The following is a 15184-nucleotide window of genomic DNA, read 5'->3' on the forward strand; positions in this document are numbered from 1 at the left end:
CTGCGATTCTTGTGCCATTCCTTTTCGGACACTTCATATATGTGCTGAAGAAAGTTACTAGTCATTCTCTAGTGTTAACACAGTTATCCCTTACAATCAAACCATGAACCATCATTATCCCCATTTTTCAGATAAACAAACTGAGGCAAAATAAAGTTGGATACTAGGTCTTATCAGTGCCAGGATTTAAACCTAGGTAATCTAGGGCAAAAGCCTCTGCTTTTTTATTTTGTTATATGAACAATAATAGGGGAAAGATTTTCTTTATTACCCCAAATATGGCAAAAGTAACTGGATATTGTAATTAGCCTATAATTTCTAATGTCAGAATGAATGATACAGGTTACTCCCACAACTCTCCTGTTATAGTAGAGAGAATGAGACTACAGACCAGCCAAAGGAAACTGTGGTTGTCTAATGCCCCAATCCCCAAAGAGCAAAGACCACCTCTGGTTCTGCAATTTTTCAGACAATTGGAGTTCCCTTCTTTCAAACAGAATTTTGAAAACAGTTGGTAACACTAAATATTGATTGGTTATTTTATTAGAGAATAAAACAAATGCAAAAGGTACCACTTTATTTCTGTTACTAGGTATTCTAAAGTTGGTCCGACTGAAATGAAATAAACTACAGTGAGGTCAAGATCAAAGGAAGAAGCCATTCTCAAGTATGGCAAATCTTGAAACAATAATGGAAGGGTAAAGTATTTCAGAATTTTACTTCCAAATCCTGAAACACTATGAGGTTCAGTCTAAAGAGCAAAGCTCAGCTGGCTTCTTCAGGTTTGCCATTAACTGGCTTGTGTGACCTTTGGAAACTCAATGAGCATTAAAAATATACAGCCCAGCTGTTGGTCTAGGTCAGTTTCCCTTTCTCCTACACATGTGACAGAAATCCGTAGTGACAAAGCATAGAGATAGCAAATTTGGACATAATCCCCAAAGACCGCTTCATTTGGTTAATTTAATTGGACGTTCAACACATAAAAATTATTGCTACTTTAAAAAAGTGTTCGGGGTGGTGAAGGCCATACAATGACTATCCACTCAGCTAAAGGTAAAGGTATTAATGAGGGAGCAGACAAGACCTAGGTGGAAACTGTTTTCCTTTACATGTCTGGAAGGTGCAAAATAGATGTTTAAATTGGATACAGGAAGCCAGGAGGGGTCAAGATAATGACAGGCAAAGGGAGTTTAGGGCAGCTGTGTTTGTAAAAAACTAAGCTACTTTTTCCTTTGAAAATGTCAAAGGACTTCAAGAAAACATGACACGGTTTCCGGAGCGTTGCTCCCTATGTTTCTAAGTTACAGGGTATAGAGAAGGATTCTTTGGTCTTAACTAATCTAATGTGTGAGATTTTTTCAACAGCAGACTTGGAATTTCAACCTAGGTTTTAAAGAAAGTTTGCAATGCAAATTCTTTGTAAAAATCAAACATTGTGACACAGAGTCACTTTGAGGCTGGGTTCCTGCAGGAGAGCTGATTGACAGGGATGCATGATTAGCAGAGCACTATGGGCCGCAGAAGTGAGGGAGGGGGCTTTGCCCCTTTGTTGAGAGCCAATACGTGGGGTGCAGTTATCATACCTAATTGAGAGCTGGTAAAATGGAAACACACTAAGGCCAAATTGACCATTGTCTAATGTAAATATAGAGTTGGGACCCCAGTTATATCTGACATTGTGTCCGTTAGCCCCACCACAAGTTTCGAGGAACAGAAGGCTTGAGCTTTGTTGCTTCATGACATCTCTGTCTTCCATCTCCTCTCCACACCCCAAATGCATCTCTTAATTCTTTTGAAGTAAGGAGCATCCTGACACAAGCTGTGTTCACACTGCTCACAAATAAAGCTCACAGGAAGGGAAGGCAGTTTTAGGGAATAAGCCAGGAAAGAGAGGTCCCAATCTTTAAGACAGACAAGTCCAACCAGACCACTGGGATGCCACCACGGATTAGAATGCAGCATTTTTATTGTAAAAGTCCACATATTAGGCAATTCCCTTTGCGAAAAGGTTTTCAAATACATAGACAGGGAGCAGCTGATAATTAAGAATTAGATTATATATAATATATATTCATTTTGCCAGTACTATGCACACATTGGAAAGCTAGCTTTTCTGCGTATCCCCATTATGGAATGCGTTTCAAGTTGACAATAATAAAACGTTTCTCACATTGAAAATTTGCCAACAACTCTCCCAAAGTGTCAACATTAAATATGTTAACGATTCAGAACAATTCTATTTACATGTGCTTGAGATTATATACTAGAGCACTGATATAGTCAAAGTTTGTAAAATTGGCAGCTAACTGTGTTTCAAGATTCATCCAGATGACTTGATGATGACTTTACATGGATTTATATTAACAAAGTCACTGTCTCTTTTTTTCTACTTTTTTTTTTTTTTTTTTAGATTATCTATAAAATTTTACTGGCTGCGATTGAATTCTGACTGAGAGCAACGATTGCCATAAAAAGAACCGACAAAGGATGCTAATTTAGAAAAATAAAAGATTCGGCATCAGTACACAAAGATGAAGCTCTACTCTTGATGTTTTGTCATCGGGAACAAGATTTTCATGGGATTACAATCTGTTGGAATGAGGCCTCAAGCATAGGCGCAACCTTCTTGTGAGTCATCCATTTGTTATCTCGTTTTTTAAATGTAATCTTCAGTACATATTTATAATTTTTTTTCACAGAGTATAGAATACTATATTCTGAACACGGGTCAGGTATGAATGTGGCTTATGCCTGACCATGTATCCTCAAGCACAGTTGTGGATGGGTCAAGGCTGACGCATCCCCAAACATGGAGAAATAATACACAAACTCTATTCCCGAGTGGACTGATTTTTAAAACAGAAATATAGGACATATATATTGTCTTAAAGGAGTATGGTATTGGCTAAACTAAAATTTTGAGAATGACTATGAATAGCCTTAGTTCTTGGGATCCTTCTGTTTATCCCTACAAGATCAAATATCTCTTGACAGTGCCGATGTGAACAGAGGATTTACTGGTTCCAGGCCAGCACAGAGAGGTTCGCTGGAAGCACAGGGCACCAGTTCACTCCAAAGCATACTTATTGAGCATCAGCTGTGTGCCAGGCACTATGCAAGGTGCTGAGGACCCAAAGAGGATACTGCCCATGAGGCACTCACAATCACTAGAAGCAGATCTTGAGATGGAGAATGAGTTCTGTTCAGATCTATAGTCCTAAAAGGAAGAAAAAAAAATAGCAGCAAGCACATACAATCACTTTACACTTTGGGCATATTTAGAGATGGCAAGTGCCAAATAGTCAGTCTATATTTTACTTCCAGTGTTTTAATATGTCCTACAAGGAAAACATAAGCTGTTTCCATCTATATGCATGAGGGGGAAAGGTAGTGAAAGATTTCCCCTCCAATTCCAATCCCAAATTCTTATAATTACATTCATGATTCTTTTATAGCCCAAAGACACAAAGAATAAAAAACAATACTTTATGATGTTAACTTCAATCCATTTATTTTGGCTCTAAAGAGATGCATGCATTAAACCTGAAGCATTCTATGTTATTGAAGTATTTACATCATTGTACATGCGGTGTAGAGGAAATTTCCTTTCTATCTTGGGATAGCGGTGTAATAGATTTCTTGTCTAGGTTCTTATATTTAAAATGAGTTGTGATTTGTCTCAAATGAGGGAGATATTCTATTGGGATCAATTTACCACAAGTTGACCCCAAATGAACTAAGGGAACAGTTTGGGGTGTTTGGCATCTAATTGTATTTTGAATTGAATAAGAACACCACCACTGTCAGTAATCATCGCTTTTACTCTTTCAGTTCTGTAGCGGGAAATATCTTGTTTGGATTCACTGTTCTTGCTCTGACTTCTCTTTGCCCTGCAGGGTTGCAACACAGAAACACGATGGTTTAAATTACACGCACCGAAGGAGAGTTGGGCGCAAACAATATGACATGAATACGATTAACCAGGTTAGAACATAGAAATGAATTCAGGTCGTTATAAACCACACAGAGAATGATTTCAGTGGACTTACAAAGGACATCCTCTCTCCATGAGATTTAGGGAACAAGACCCCTATCAATAAAACGCACACCTCTTCACAGGTACAGGTAGGAGACCCAGTAGACCAGATTGAACAGGCAGAAGGCGGTGGGGAAGAAGATGCGCGCGTAGGAGTCCATTTTGGCGATGCGGATGTGTATCCGCCCGTGTCTCCAGGCTCCCGTTCGGCAGTCTTCAAAACAGCAGAAAAAGCTGGCACAGTCCTTGCCGTCGAGACACTCGTACCCGTATTCTTCATCCCGCTCTTGAAGGTGCGTGGCATTGTTCATTTGAATGGTTGCTGACCTTGGCCGAATATCAATCGTAGGGGCCTGAGACAGGGGTGGGGACAGAAGGGACCAGAGTTCATTATACTTCGCACATCCTAGGCTGTCTCTCCACAATGTTACCAATGGGGATGATGAATCTGGAAAATGAGCACTCAGGAAATCGCTATGACATCGTGATCTACAATGGCGAGGGCACTAAGAGGGAGGGCAGGTTTGCAGATTTTGAATTTTGCGCTTAAGCAGTGCAGCTGAAAAGAATACCACCAAGCTAATAGCTAGCGCAAGAAGATTAAACACCAAAAGAACTGAAAGTTTAAAATTGTAAATCAAACATCTACATGGAATCTCGTTCTAGGAAGTATTAGATGTGAGGCGGGTTACATGAAGGCATTTAATGGTTTTGCATGTGAGTAGAGCAAAGAAATAAAAATGCATCAGTTGTGAAATCAAATGTTGTGTCATGCTGACCTATGGGCAAATAGTAAATCCCATTATACTGAGCACATGTATTAAATGCTTAAAAAATATGTATAAATATAGAAGTTTCCTGAGTTTATACCACAACAGTATGGCTTTTGTTTTAAAGGGATATGGTACTCGGTGTAATATTCACCATCTAGAAGCTTCAGAATGTCAGTAATGTTTACCTGCTTGTGAGTGAAAATTCAGAAAAAAAAAAAATGAAACATTGCTTAGCATTTGAGAAGAAAATAATACCAATGAACTGAATGCTATTCTAATTTCTGCTTCAGGATGAATTATAAAATTGTCATAAGACTCAGTGATCTACTTAATGTTAATTTGGATGAGGTAGTTTTAGGATAATATAAATACAAATCCCAGTGTCTCTGAATCAGCTGTCAGAATTCAACTGGGAATAGAAATCTTGTAATATTGCATGACAATGCCAAGGCTCCTGGATCACCCTAGAAGGAGGGGACCAGTGGTTTAACTAAAGCATTTTAAAGAGAGTATTCTTTTTACTCTGACACGTGAAGCTTAGACCAATGGAGATTATTAAATTTACTTATCGATAAGCAATCCTGGTTTGCATTAGGATTTACAGAATTAAATTGTAAGGGCATGTAGGTTGTATGTGGTATGTGTAGATGCAGGCAGTGAAATTGGATTTAATTTTCAGCTGAGAAGAGAGGGTAACTTTTGGCTTTGATGACTAAAGAGACCCTCTTTACTAATGACATCTCATAGTGCTTATAGCTTTGTAGCTTCATGTATGGTCGAAACCTCTGTGAATTAGTGTGGATTTGCGGAATCAACTCTAGAAAGCTACAGAACTTTTGCATCTTAAATGTGTCATCTTCAGAAGAATGCTTAAATGTCTACTCATAAAAGAAAAAGAAAACACCATGTAAGCGTTAATACTGAAATTCAGCAGTTGCATGCAGTGAATTTCCATTCCAAAAACATTATACCTTGAAGGAAAACATCCGAAGAAGCTTTGGGTTTGTAGACAGAAAAGAGAATTGCATTTTGTTTAATTAAAAGAAGGGAAAAAAGGAAAGGAAAAAGATAAAATAAGATAAATTAAAATGCATTTGAAGACTTAGTAAGTGAAATGAACTAAAATTATGAACACAGAAGGCCATGGAACAAAGTATATGCCTAGAGTTGGAGAAAGGAATTTGGTGATTGCTAGTGAAATCTTCCATAAATGTATCCACAGTTATCTAACCACAAAAGCCAGTGTTGTTCATTTGTGAGGAATCTTTCTATTGTTTTATTTTCTAATTAGCATTAAGGAGGTCTGACGAGGTGAATCCTGACGTAATGAACCAAAGGACATATTCAATGGGGAATTGAAACTTCAGTCTCTCATTCACACCGTAGGTTCTTGCCTGCTCTGATCAAACATCGAATTGACTTAAAAGGGGGAAATGCATGAAACTCTCAGGAAACTTTATTTTCTCCATTTCTTTAATCCTCTTTCTCTTCTGCTTTCTTTCCTTCTTCTGTCTTCTTCATGAGGCTGGATTAAGGAATCCACCTGTTTCTGTTTCTGGAACAAAATGCACTCTGCAATGACCTAGCTATTAGAGAGGGCTAAAGGGCTTTTTCCAAAGGACTTTCTTTCTTTCTTTCTTTCTTTCTTTCTTTCTTTCTTTCTTTCTTTCTTTCTTTCTTTCTTTCTTTCTTTCCTCCCTCCCTCCTTCCCTCCTCCCTCCCTTCCTTCCTTCCTTCCTTCCTTCCTTCCTTCCTTCCTTCCCTCCATTTTATTCTTTTTTTTTTTTTTATCCTCACCCGAGGACATTTTTCCATTCTTTTTTTTTGTTCAGGTAGAGTGGGAGGGAGAGAGAGGAACAGAGAGAGAGAGAGAGAAACATCGATGTGAAAGGAACACATCGAGTGGCTGCCACCCGCACAACCGACCAGGGCCGGGGACAAACGTGCCCTTAGCTTGAACCGAACCCGGGTCTCTCAGGAACGCAGGCCGACGCTCTAACCGCTGAGCCAAACCGGCCAGGGCTCCTTTTTATTCTTGAAAGTATTACAGATATCCCCCTTTTTTCCCCATTGACCCCCTCCTTGCCGCTCCCACCCCCTTCCTGCTTTCCCAAACCTAGTGTTTATGTCCATTGGTTGTGCATATATGCGTGTAAGTTCTTCGGTTGATCTCTTCCCACCCCACTTGCCTCTGAGGTTTGTCAGTCTGTTCCCTACTTCCGTGACTCTGGATCTCTTGTGGTTGACAGCTTAGTTTATGCATTATGCTCCACAAATAAGTGAGATAATGTGGTACTCGTCCTTGGTTCATTTTACTTAGCAGAATACTCTCTAAGTCCCTCCATGTCGTCTCAAAGGGTAATAGAGCTCTCTTTCTTACAGCTGCCTAGGACTCCACTGTGTACATGTACTAAAGGACTCTTAACAAACAAACAAACAAAGACAAGGGAAGGAAGACCGAGGACTCTTCAGACGTGTATGGAAGCCAGTCCTCTGCCGTCCTTGTTACTGCTGGCGGTAATAATGCCGAGTATCAACAGAACCATCCTCTTGGCGGGAAATGAATGGAAAGTGGAGGAGAGGGAGAAAATAAAACCCAGCACAACAAGGAAACTGAAATAAGGATAGAGAAAATATGAAGGCCAAGAGAGGCCGAACAGACAGGGAAGGAAAGGACTTCATAAAGCATAGTGAGCATTTGGGAAATTAGAGATAAACACATTTTTTTCAATCTTTCCCCCAAAATGACACTTCTTTCTTTACCTGTTATAAATTCTTATACTCAGACATATATCATTTAGAGCATTTTCTTGGTGTCCTTGGAGATGCATCAGGATGCAACCAAGAATCAGGCAGATTTCCTCATTATAATTTGGGCCCTAGACTCCATGGGTCAGACAGCTAGCCACTATCATAACCCTCAGACCCTTAGAGCAGAGCACCAGGAAAGGCTATAAATTGGGTGACTGTTTTTGCCACTGTCTTGGAAGGGAATGGACTTTAACTTTTATGGGGCCTCTTATGAGTCAGACATTGTATATAGGGGGATAAATGTATATATAGCTAAGTGCTCTCTTTAACATTAATAATAAAAGATAGTGGCTTGAGGCATTCAGATTTGTGCTTCATCATCTCTAAAGTTTGGTGGCAAGATGAAGTCATTCTCCCTATTTCCAAACCACTGAATTCAATCCAGGTTGGTACCTATATTAACATTAACCATGATCATCAACTAGTAAGATAAGAATGTTCATGTGTGAGGTACTATGTAATGCTTTTTGCCTCTCTTACTACATTTAGCTCTCACAGGAGCCCCATGACATATGCATTTTTTATAATATTCATTTTATATATGAAAAAAGAAAAGCATAGGGAAGCTAAATAACTTGCCCACACATTAGATGTGACATTTCTTTTAAAATAAAAGGTCCACTGGGTATGAAACCAATAGAAATCTTTCTGGTGGAAATACACACACACACACACACACACACACACACACTAAACTAGTTGCAAAATTGTAGTGATCCTTAAAATTTCAAGAAGTTTTTGGCTTCTAAGAAAGCTTTGAATAAAAAATTAATTTAAAACATCAATTATTTAAAAATATTACAGTAAAGGGGCAGAAAGATGAAAATCAATGAAATCTAGAATAAGAGCAGCTAGAAAATAGATGCATTTCTCAGCAATGGTTATACTCCCCATGAAATGAAGAAAGCAAGAGTCTGCCTTAGTGAATCAGGTCTCTCTCAACTAATGACAAAAATGAATCCTTATGTCCTGGTCAGACTCACATGTTCACTTTTCATCTTGGAGCCCAAAGTGTTGAGGCTGAACCTGCAGACAGGCTAAGCAAGACAAAACCAAAACAAAAGCAGGTGGTCTTTCTGCATAAAAATGTCAGTGGTCCCAGTGGGAAATCATACATACAGGGTTCTTCTTCTTTTTGTCTTTGTCCTTGCTTGGTTTCCGATTGCTGACAAAATAATGTAAGGTGCCATACTCCACCAAAGCAGAGAAGACAAATATGAAGCAAACAGATACAAAGAGATCCATTGCTGTGACATAGGAGACCTTGGGGAGTGACTTCCGGGCAATGGTGCTGAGGGTTGTCATGGTCAGGACAGTCGTGATACCTGAAGAGAGGCATAGTAAAACCAATCACATGACCACACCAGCAAGTTTGGGTGACTCAGTCACTACTGAGTCTAAACCTGTTTTGTGACTCCTGATAAGCAACCTCAGTCATGGAAAAGGAAGTATAATTGAAATCATTCACTGTGTGACTGAATACTATGAAATATTCACAAATATTTATGGCCTCTTAAATGTCCTTTAACCTCGCAGGGCCTCTGCTGCTTTAACTCTAAAAAAACTGTGATAAGTTTTTAAATCATTGCAACCTCTATATGTTGTAGCTGTGAAGAATAGAAAAGGCACAGGGACCATGTTGAACATGCCCGACTTGTATTCAATGATCAACAAACAGGAGCATGTATCTGCTCTTTGCTCAGGACTCTCTCTCGCTCTCATTCCTCAGCTCACTCACCTTGATCCCTTCTCCCACATGGTCTTTTGCCACTGAGCACTCATTCGATGAGTGGTTAAAATTAGCTACCAGAGTGGCCATAAGGGGGATTTTGACAAGCAGAAGTCTGGACTTCAAGAGAAAAAATTGATTGGAAATCTTTTCCTTGAAATATTCATGGGATGGATAAATTGGAATGTATCCATCAAATTGTTCCATTTATTCATAAGTGTACATGCATCACTCAAATAATCATTGAGCTACCAGCTATGTGCCAGGCATTATACTGGTAATAAAAAAAAAAGATATTTACATGCTGATGTGAGAGACAGACATAGCATGTTAACCAACACATTCTACTCACAGTGACAATTAATTGTCCTAAAGTAATAGGCTTAACATAGTTTGGGTTTGTTTCAGCATGTAGCATTAGACACTATAATTGTTGAATAGGACTTGTAACATAAAGTACCACACATAACAGAACAAATCAAAATAACTATTTTGAAACAGATGGGAGACTAAATTAGATTTGGAAGAGGACAAATATGCAAATTATATCTTTTAAAATTGTTTTCCCTAGTAATCTCTCTGCCCCCAGGTTTAGTAGCCTGGTATAGATCATTTTGTCAGAAAATGACTGTAGTTGCTAACATTTCTAGGCCTTTACTATGGTCTGTGCTCTTGCTTGGAACACCTATTTAACCTAATGAAACCCTACTCGTTAGATAAGGGAAATGATACATGTTTTACATGGAGGAAACTGTGATTTCTAGAGAGGAAAGGGTATTTCCAAGGCCATACTGTAAATAATCCTGGGTTGAAGTTCAGATTTGTTGGACTTCAAAACCCCAGCTCTTTCCTATCGCGTGATACTATCTCTCTAGAAAAGACCGAGCACAGGATGTGGTTCTAATGTTCACAGAGCTGATTGAAAGGGTTTATGGTTTAATAATTCGTCTTTCAATAGCTTTATTCTTAGTTAAGTGTTTAGGGAGTTTTATGTAGAACAAAAGTTTTATTCATGGACCTAGACGCCAATGTGACTGTGAGTTTGTGGCTTTCTTATACTCTCTGTGCGTCTCCTTCCTCACGTGAGAAAAAAGATAGGAAGATCTGAGACAAATGTCAACATGATACAGTAGATGGAGCAAACTGTAGATGATCTTGAAAGTGGAAAGATGGGCCCAGCCTGTGTGGCTCCGTGGACTGAGTGTTGTCCCATGGACTGGGAGGTCCTGGTTCCATTCCCAGTCAGGGCACATGCCCGGGGCTCAATCTCCAGTAGGGGGCATACAGGAGGCAGCCAATCAATGTTTCTCTCTCTCTTTCCCTTCCTCTCTTTCTAAAAAAAAAAAAAAATTAGGAAAAAACATATTTGAAAATAAGTGGGGAGATGGGTTCTCAAAATTTCACAGGTAATTGTGTTTTCCCAAAACTAATCTTTTCAGTGGCTTTTCTGTAAGTAGCTAACTAATAAATATTTTTTGTCTTCTAATATCAGCATGATGGCACACATTGGAATTAATCAACAGCCAGTGGTGTTCTGATAAAAGTGGAGCAAATGACTAGCAAAGATGAACACCACGATGTTTATTGTTTGCCCATTCCTGTGGTGTTAACACTTTCCCCTTGGCTGATGTCAAGCTGTCACTGGACATGCTGTTGGGGAAGGACAAATGATCAGCTCTGGTGAGCTAGTGTGAGCAGCTCCAGCAAACAGAACTGCCCAGAGACCAAAACAAAAATATCTATTGAAATTAGGTTTTTTGTTTTTGTTTTTTTGTTTTGTTTTTTTAACTAAGATAATTTACTAAAAAAAAAAGCCTATTAAGTTTGTTAAGGAAAAGAGAATTAGGAAACTTTAAACACTGTTTTTACTTTTTAATATGCTAGTTTTCTTTAGAACAAAACAAATAACATTTCTATGTAATGGCTGGCTGAATTAAAAGCAAATCGATATAGAAAAGGAAATAAAGATCACTTGCATTGGGTGCTTATCTTGGGTAAGTTCCACAACACAAAGAACTGTGTCTTACCTAAAGAAGTTCTGGCTGGCACAGCATCCTTATTGATCCAGAAAGACACCCAGGATAGAACAACAATGAGTGTGCAGGGGATGTAGGTCTGGATAGTGAAGTAGCCCATTCTTCTGCTCAGGTCAAAATAGACACACATGACCACGTAATCTCCTGGAACAGAGCAAGAAGGATAGCACCATGCAACCCCTTATCAAAAACTGGAAAGCATTGGAAAATAAAGTTATATTCAACTGTCTCACCTTTAAACTGAGAGTTCTATACAGAGTACATGGAAAACCACCTTCTACCCATTTGGGTTAAAATGAAAAACAAAAACAAGCAGCAAAAAGCAAAGTCCAAATGAAACTGAAGTGAGATCCTTTCAGAAGCAATGTTACTACTAGATAGAAGGAAACATTTTTGAGCAGACTGATCATATATTTTTTCCCAGGTGATTTTTGATGGTGTCTTTTTTGCCTACTTAATACACATCATATATTTTTCTTTGTTTGGTGGGGAGGGAACAGTGTTTGTACACCGTGCCTCATTGCCTAAAACGAATTCTAAGACTTGTAACAATTACCTCTTGTTCTTAGGACCTGTCTCCATACAAAACAGAGAGTAATATGCTGGAGCGCAACACTAGTAAATGACTAGTTCACTCATTTTATAATGACATTTCTACGCTGAGACATTTTTCTCATGTTTTCATTGGATCATACGGTTTTCCTTCAGAGCAGTGACTTCAGTTCTTAACTTCTCATTTATTTGTGTGGTTATTTTTGTAATGCTTGCTCTCCCTTATTAGACTTTATCTGCATGAGTCCATCAACTGCCTATTTTAGCCTGTCATTACACTACTAGTAATTAGCGTCGTGCTTGATTCTAAATAGGCCTTTCGTAACATTTGTTGAATAAATAATCAAATAACTAAATACACTTAAAAATTTAAACATAAAGGGGGGAAAAAAGAAATCAAGAGGCTGTATTTTGGAACACGAGGGTTAAAAAAAGGAGTTTATGTCAATAATCCAGAGGCGAGTCATAAAGGTATCAAGGGTTAACCAAATAGCAGCTAAGCGTAAGAACAATTGAATGGGACAATTTGAAGTCTCTGATTTTTTACCATCAGGATTCATGCCTTGCTTTTAAAAGTCCATGTCCTTCATGTTGTAGGGTTCCAAGTGAAATTTTAGGGAATTTTGATTTTTGAATTTAGAAAATGCACTATGGAGATATATCCCAGCTATTATAGATTTATGTTTTCTTTATACTCTTAGAGAACATCAATTTCAAAGACTATCTCTGCTCTTGCAATGGGAGGTGAAAGACCAGTTTTCAAATATTGCTTCTTTTTTCTTGACTAAATTATAATTTGTCCTAAAACACATGAAGAATGAAATCCAATTATGTGTTTTATTTTAATTATTTGGCTTCATGCCCATGTTTCTCTGCTTACTTGGCTGATTTAGATCTGATTTGAAATTAAGGTACTTTGGAAGCCTCATGCAGAGCAGACTGACTTAGCAGGATGAGATATTACCGCTCCGCCCAGTTCTCCCTCCCACTCTGGGCTGAACTCCGCACCCTTCCGACTTCCGAGAGAGAAAGCCCTCCTTGGCTCCCTTTCAAGGAAGTAGAGATTCTTTCCTGGTGTTTCCTTCCTAAGTGGGGTCTGAGTAGCTCCTAACACTGGCTTTGGTGGATTAATGTACTATTACTCGTCTGAGTCATGCCTGGCAAAGGTAGTGACAATGACCTGGACACTGGGGAATTCGCCTCCCGTTGGAACCTCAGCTCCCTCTCAGAGATCAATAAGTAGCAATTATTCAGTGTTTAGCTCTCAAAAGTTGAAGGTATGAATTTCTTATTGGTGTTAACTAGATTTTGGTTAGTTCTCTGAGATTATGCTTCTCTGCATTGATTTATCTGGACTGAAACTATTTGAAGTCAAGGCATTTTATAAATAACGTGTGCTTTAATTTATAATATAATATACCACAGGCTATCACTGAGGATTAAAGACATTTCATTTGAGATGATCCCTACTCATGCTATCTTTTTCTTTATTTTTTTTCTTTTTCTCTGATCTGAATACCAGAGGCAAATGCAAGTAAGGGGGAAGAAAAAAAGAAAAAGAAAAAAGAAAGAGGCTTTCTTTTAAAATAATAATATTCAGGGTTACTTTTTCTCCCTATTTTCCAAGTCTTTGAGAGCTTTCTGCATATTTTATATGTGTTAAATGACACTTTACAAGTTATAATATTTTAAAGACATCTGGACCATTTTAGTAACTTCCTTTTACTCCTTATCATGTCAATGAATGAGAATCTATACTTTGGCCTTAATGATCTTACTCTTTTGAAGGTGAACTTCAATTTTTCCTCAAGTAACAAGATAATTATCTCGATTAAATTCTCCTCTTCCCATTAGGTCAGATTCTAACTTTTAATCTATTGATTTCTATTTTAAGATAATAGCTTCTGAGTATCTTTCATCTCCATCCGCAAATCCAACGCCTCTCGACCACCAAGTACAGATTCTAACTTGGGAACAGGCCATTTAAAAGGACAGCAGCCTCACAGTCATAGCCTGATGCCCGTCTTATCATTGAGGCTTTATCACTTTTTGTATTTTTAAAAACGCTTGGGCCTAGGAGCCTATGAGATCAAATCCCCTGAAGGAGCCTATGAAATCAAATGTCACATCAGTGATGCCTCAAGCCCAAAGGGTCCAGTGTCAACCCAGTCAAAGGTGGTTGTTTCAGCCACTTCAAATGTATTCTTTCTATTGACTTGTTCTGATATAAATTTGTAAAGTCAGAGCATTGTGTAATTAGTGTGTTCCTGCTTTTGTCCCAATAGAACATAACGGGCTGTGATTGAGGAGAGAAGACATAGAATTTGAATAACACCCATTAATGTTCATTCTTTGTTTTTTTGTCGGCTTCTTATGTCTAGTTTCAGGAAGGGACTGTCAACATCAGTGAACAATGAACTCCAACTATTATTGCTTTATTTTGCTGTTAACCATATGAAACTTTAAAATGCAGATATTAGAGCATTTAGGCTCCCTTTCATGTGTAAAACGATCTCCTCTTAAAAACATGGTGATTCCATGATAGAGAAGTCGGCCCTTCCCTGCACACCTAAAATCAGAAAAATAATAATTTTCTAGTTACCAGTAACATGATCCTAATATGTGCAGACACTGGGCGATATGGTTTGCATATATTATCTCTAAACATCCTAATCACTTTGTCAGAATGATAAAAAAAAAAAAAAATGAAGACTTCACTTTGTTCCTCTCTCATGATTCTTCCTCTACTTAAATGGAATGAATAGAGTATATACTATTCTACTAGGTTAACTTTGAAGGCATACTTATTGTTACACTCTTCTTTACAATCCTTTCTATAGTCTCATCTTATTTAAGTCAACAAATATTTCTAATCTCTGCTCTGCATAGAGCATTATATTAGCTAATGTGGAGGTTAAGACCTAAGGAATTTCATAACGAATTATAAATGAAATGGATTGGAAAGAAAATTATTTTCTTTCTGACTGCAACTCAGACAGAAGGAGAGAAAGGCTGAGACAATGTATTGTATCTATATTTAGCATTCCTTATTTAACTGTTGAAGCTGAGGCATCGTTCCTTGAGGTGCATTTTGACCACAGGCGAGCAGGATAGTTGATTGGTTGTATTTTCATTTGGGGAAATTGTTTTCTGAAATTAGATCTAAACCTCACTTAATGCACAAAAGTAAAATTAAGATGGACCAAAGACCCAAATTTAATATTTTTAATGTGATTTTGTTGGT

The 15184-nt window shown here is 38.1% G+C and overlaps 1 protein-coding gene across 2 annotated transcripts in view; it reads right to left on the bottom strand.

Annotated features, from left to right (window-relative positions):
• Positions 1-2393: 2393 nt before the first annotated feature.
• GABRG2 (gamma-aminobutyric acid type A receptor subunit gamma2) overlaps positions 2394-15184 on the bottom strand; it is a 76723-nt gene continuing 63932 nt past the window's right edge. The window contains exons 7-10 of one of the 2 annotated variants that reach the window (XM_036241433.1): positions 11380-11532; positions 8743-8948; positions 5784-5807; positions 2394-4392 (exon numbers count right to left, since the gene is read on the bottom strand). In XM_036241433.1, the coding sequence (XP_036097326.1) occupies positions 4117-4392; positions 5784-5807; positions 8743-8948; positions 11380-11532 (659 nt within the window). In that variant the 3' untranslated portion in view covers positions 2394-4116. The remainder of the gene's footprint in view (positions 4393-5783; positions 5808-8742; positions 8949-11379; positions 11533-15184) is intronic. The other variant, XM_036241434.1, reaches the window with a different exon arrangement.

This window comes from Molossus molossus, unplaced genomic scaffold (genome assembly GCF_014108415.1).
Source record: "Molossus molossus isolate mMolMol1 unplaced genomic scaffold, mMolMol1.p scaffold_m16_p_4, whole genome shotgun sequence".
Taxonomy (NCBI): domain Eukaryota; kingdom Metazoa; phylum Chordata; class Mammalia; order Chiroptera; family Molossidae; genus Molossus; species Molossus molossus.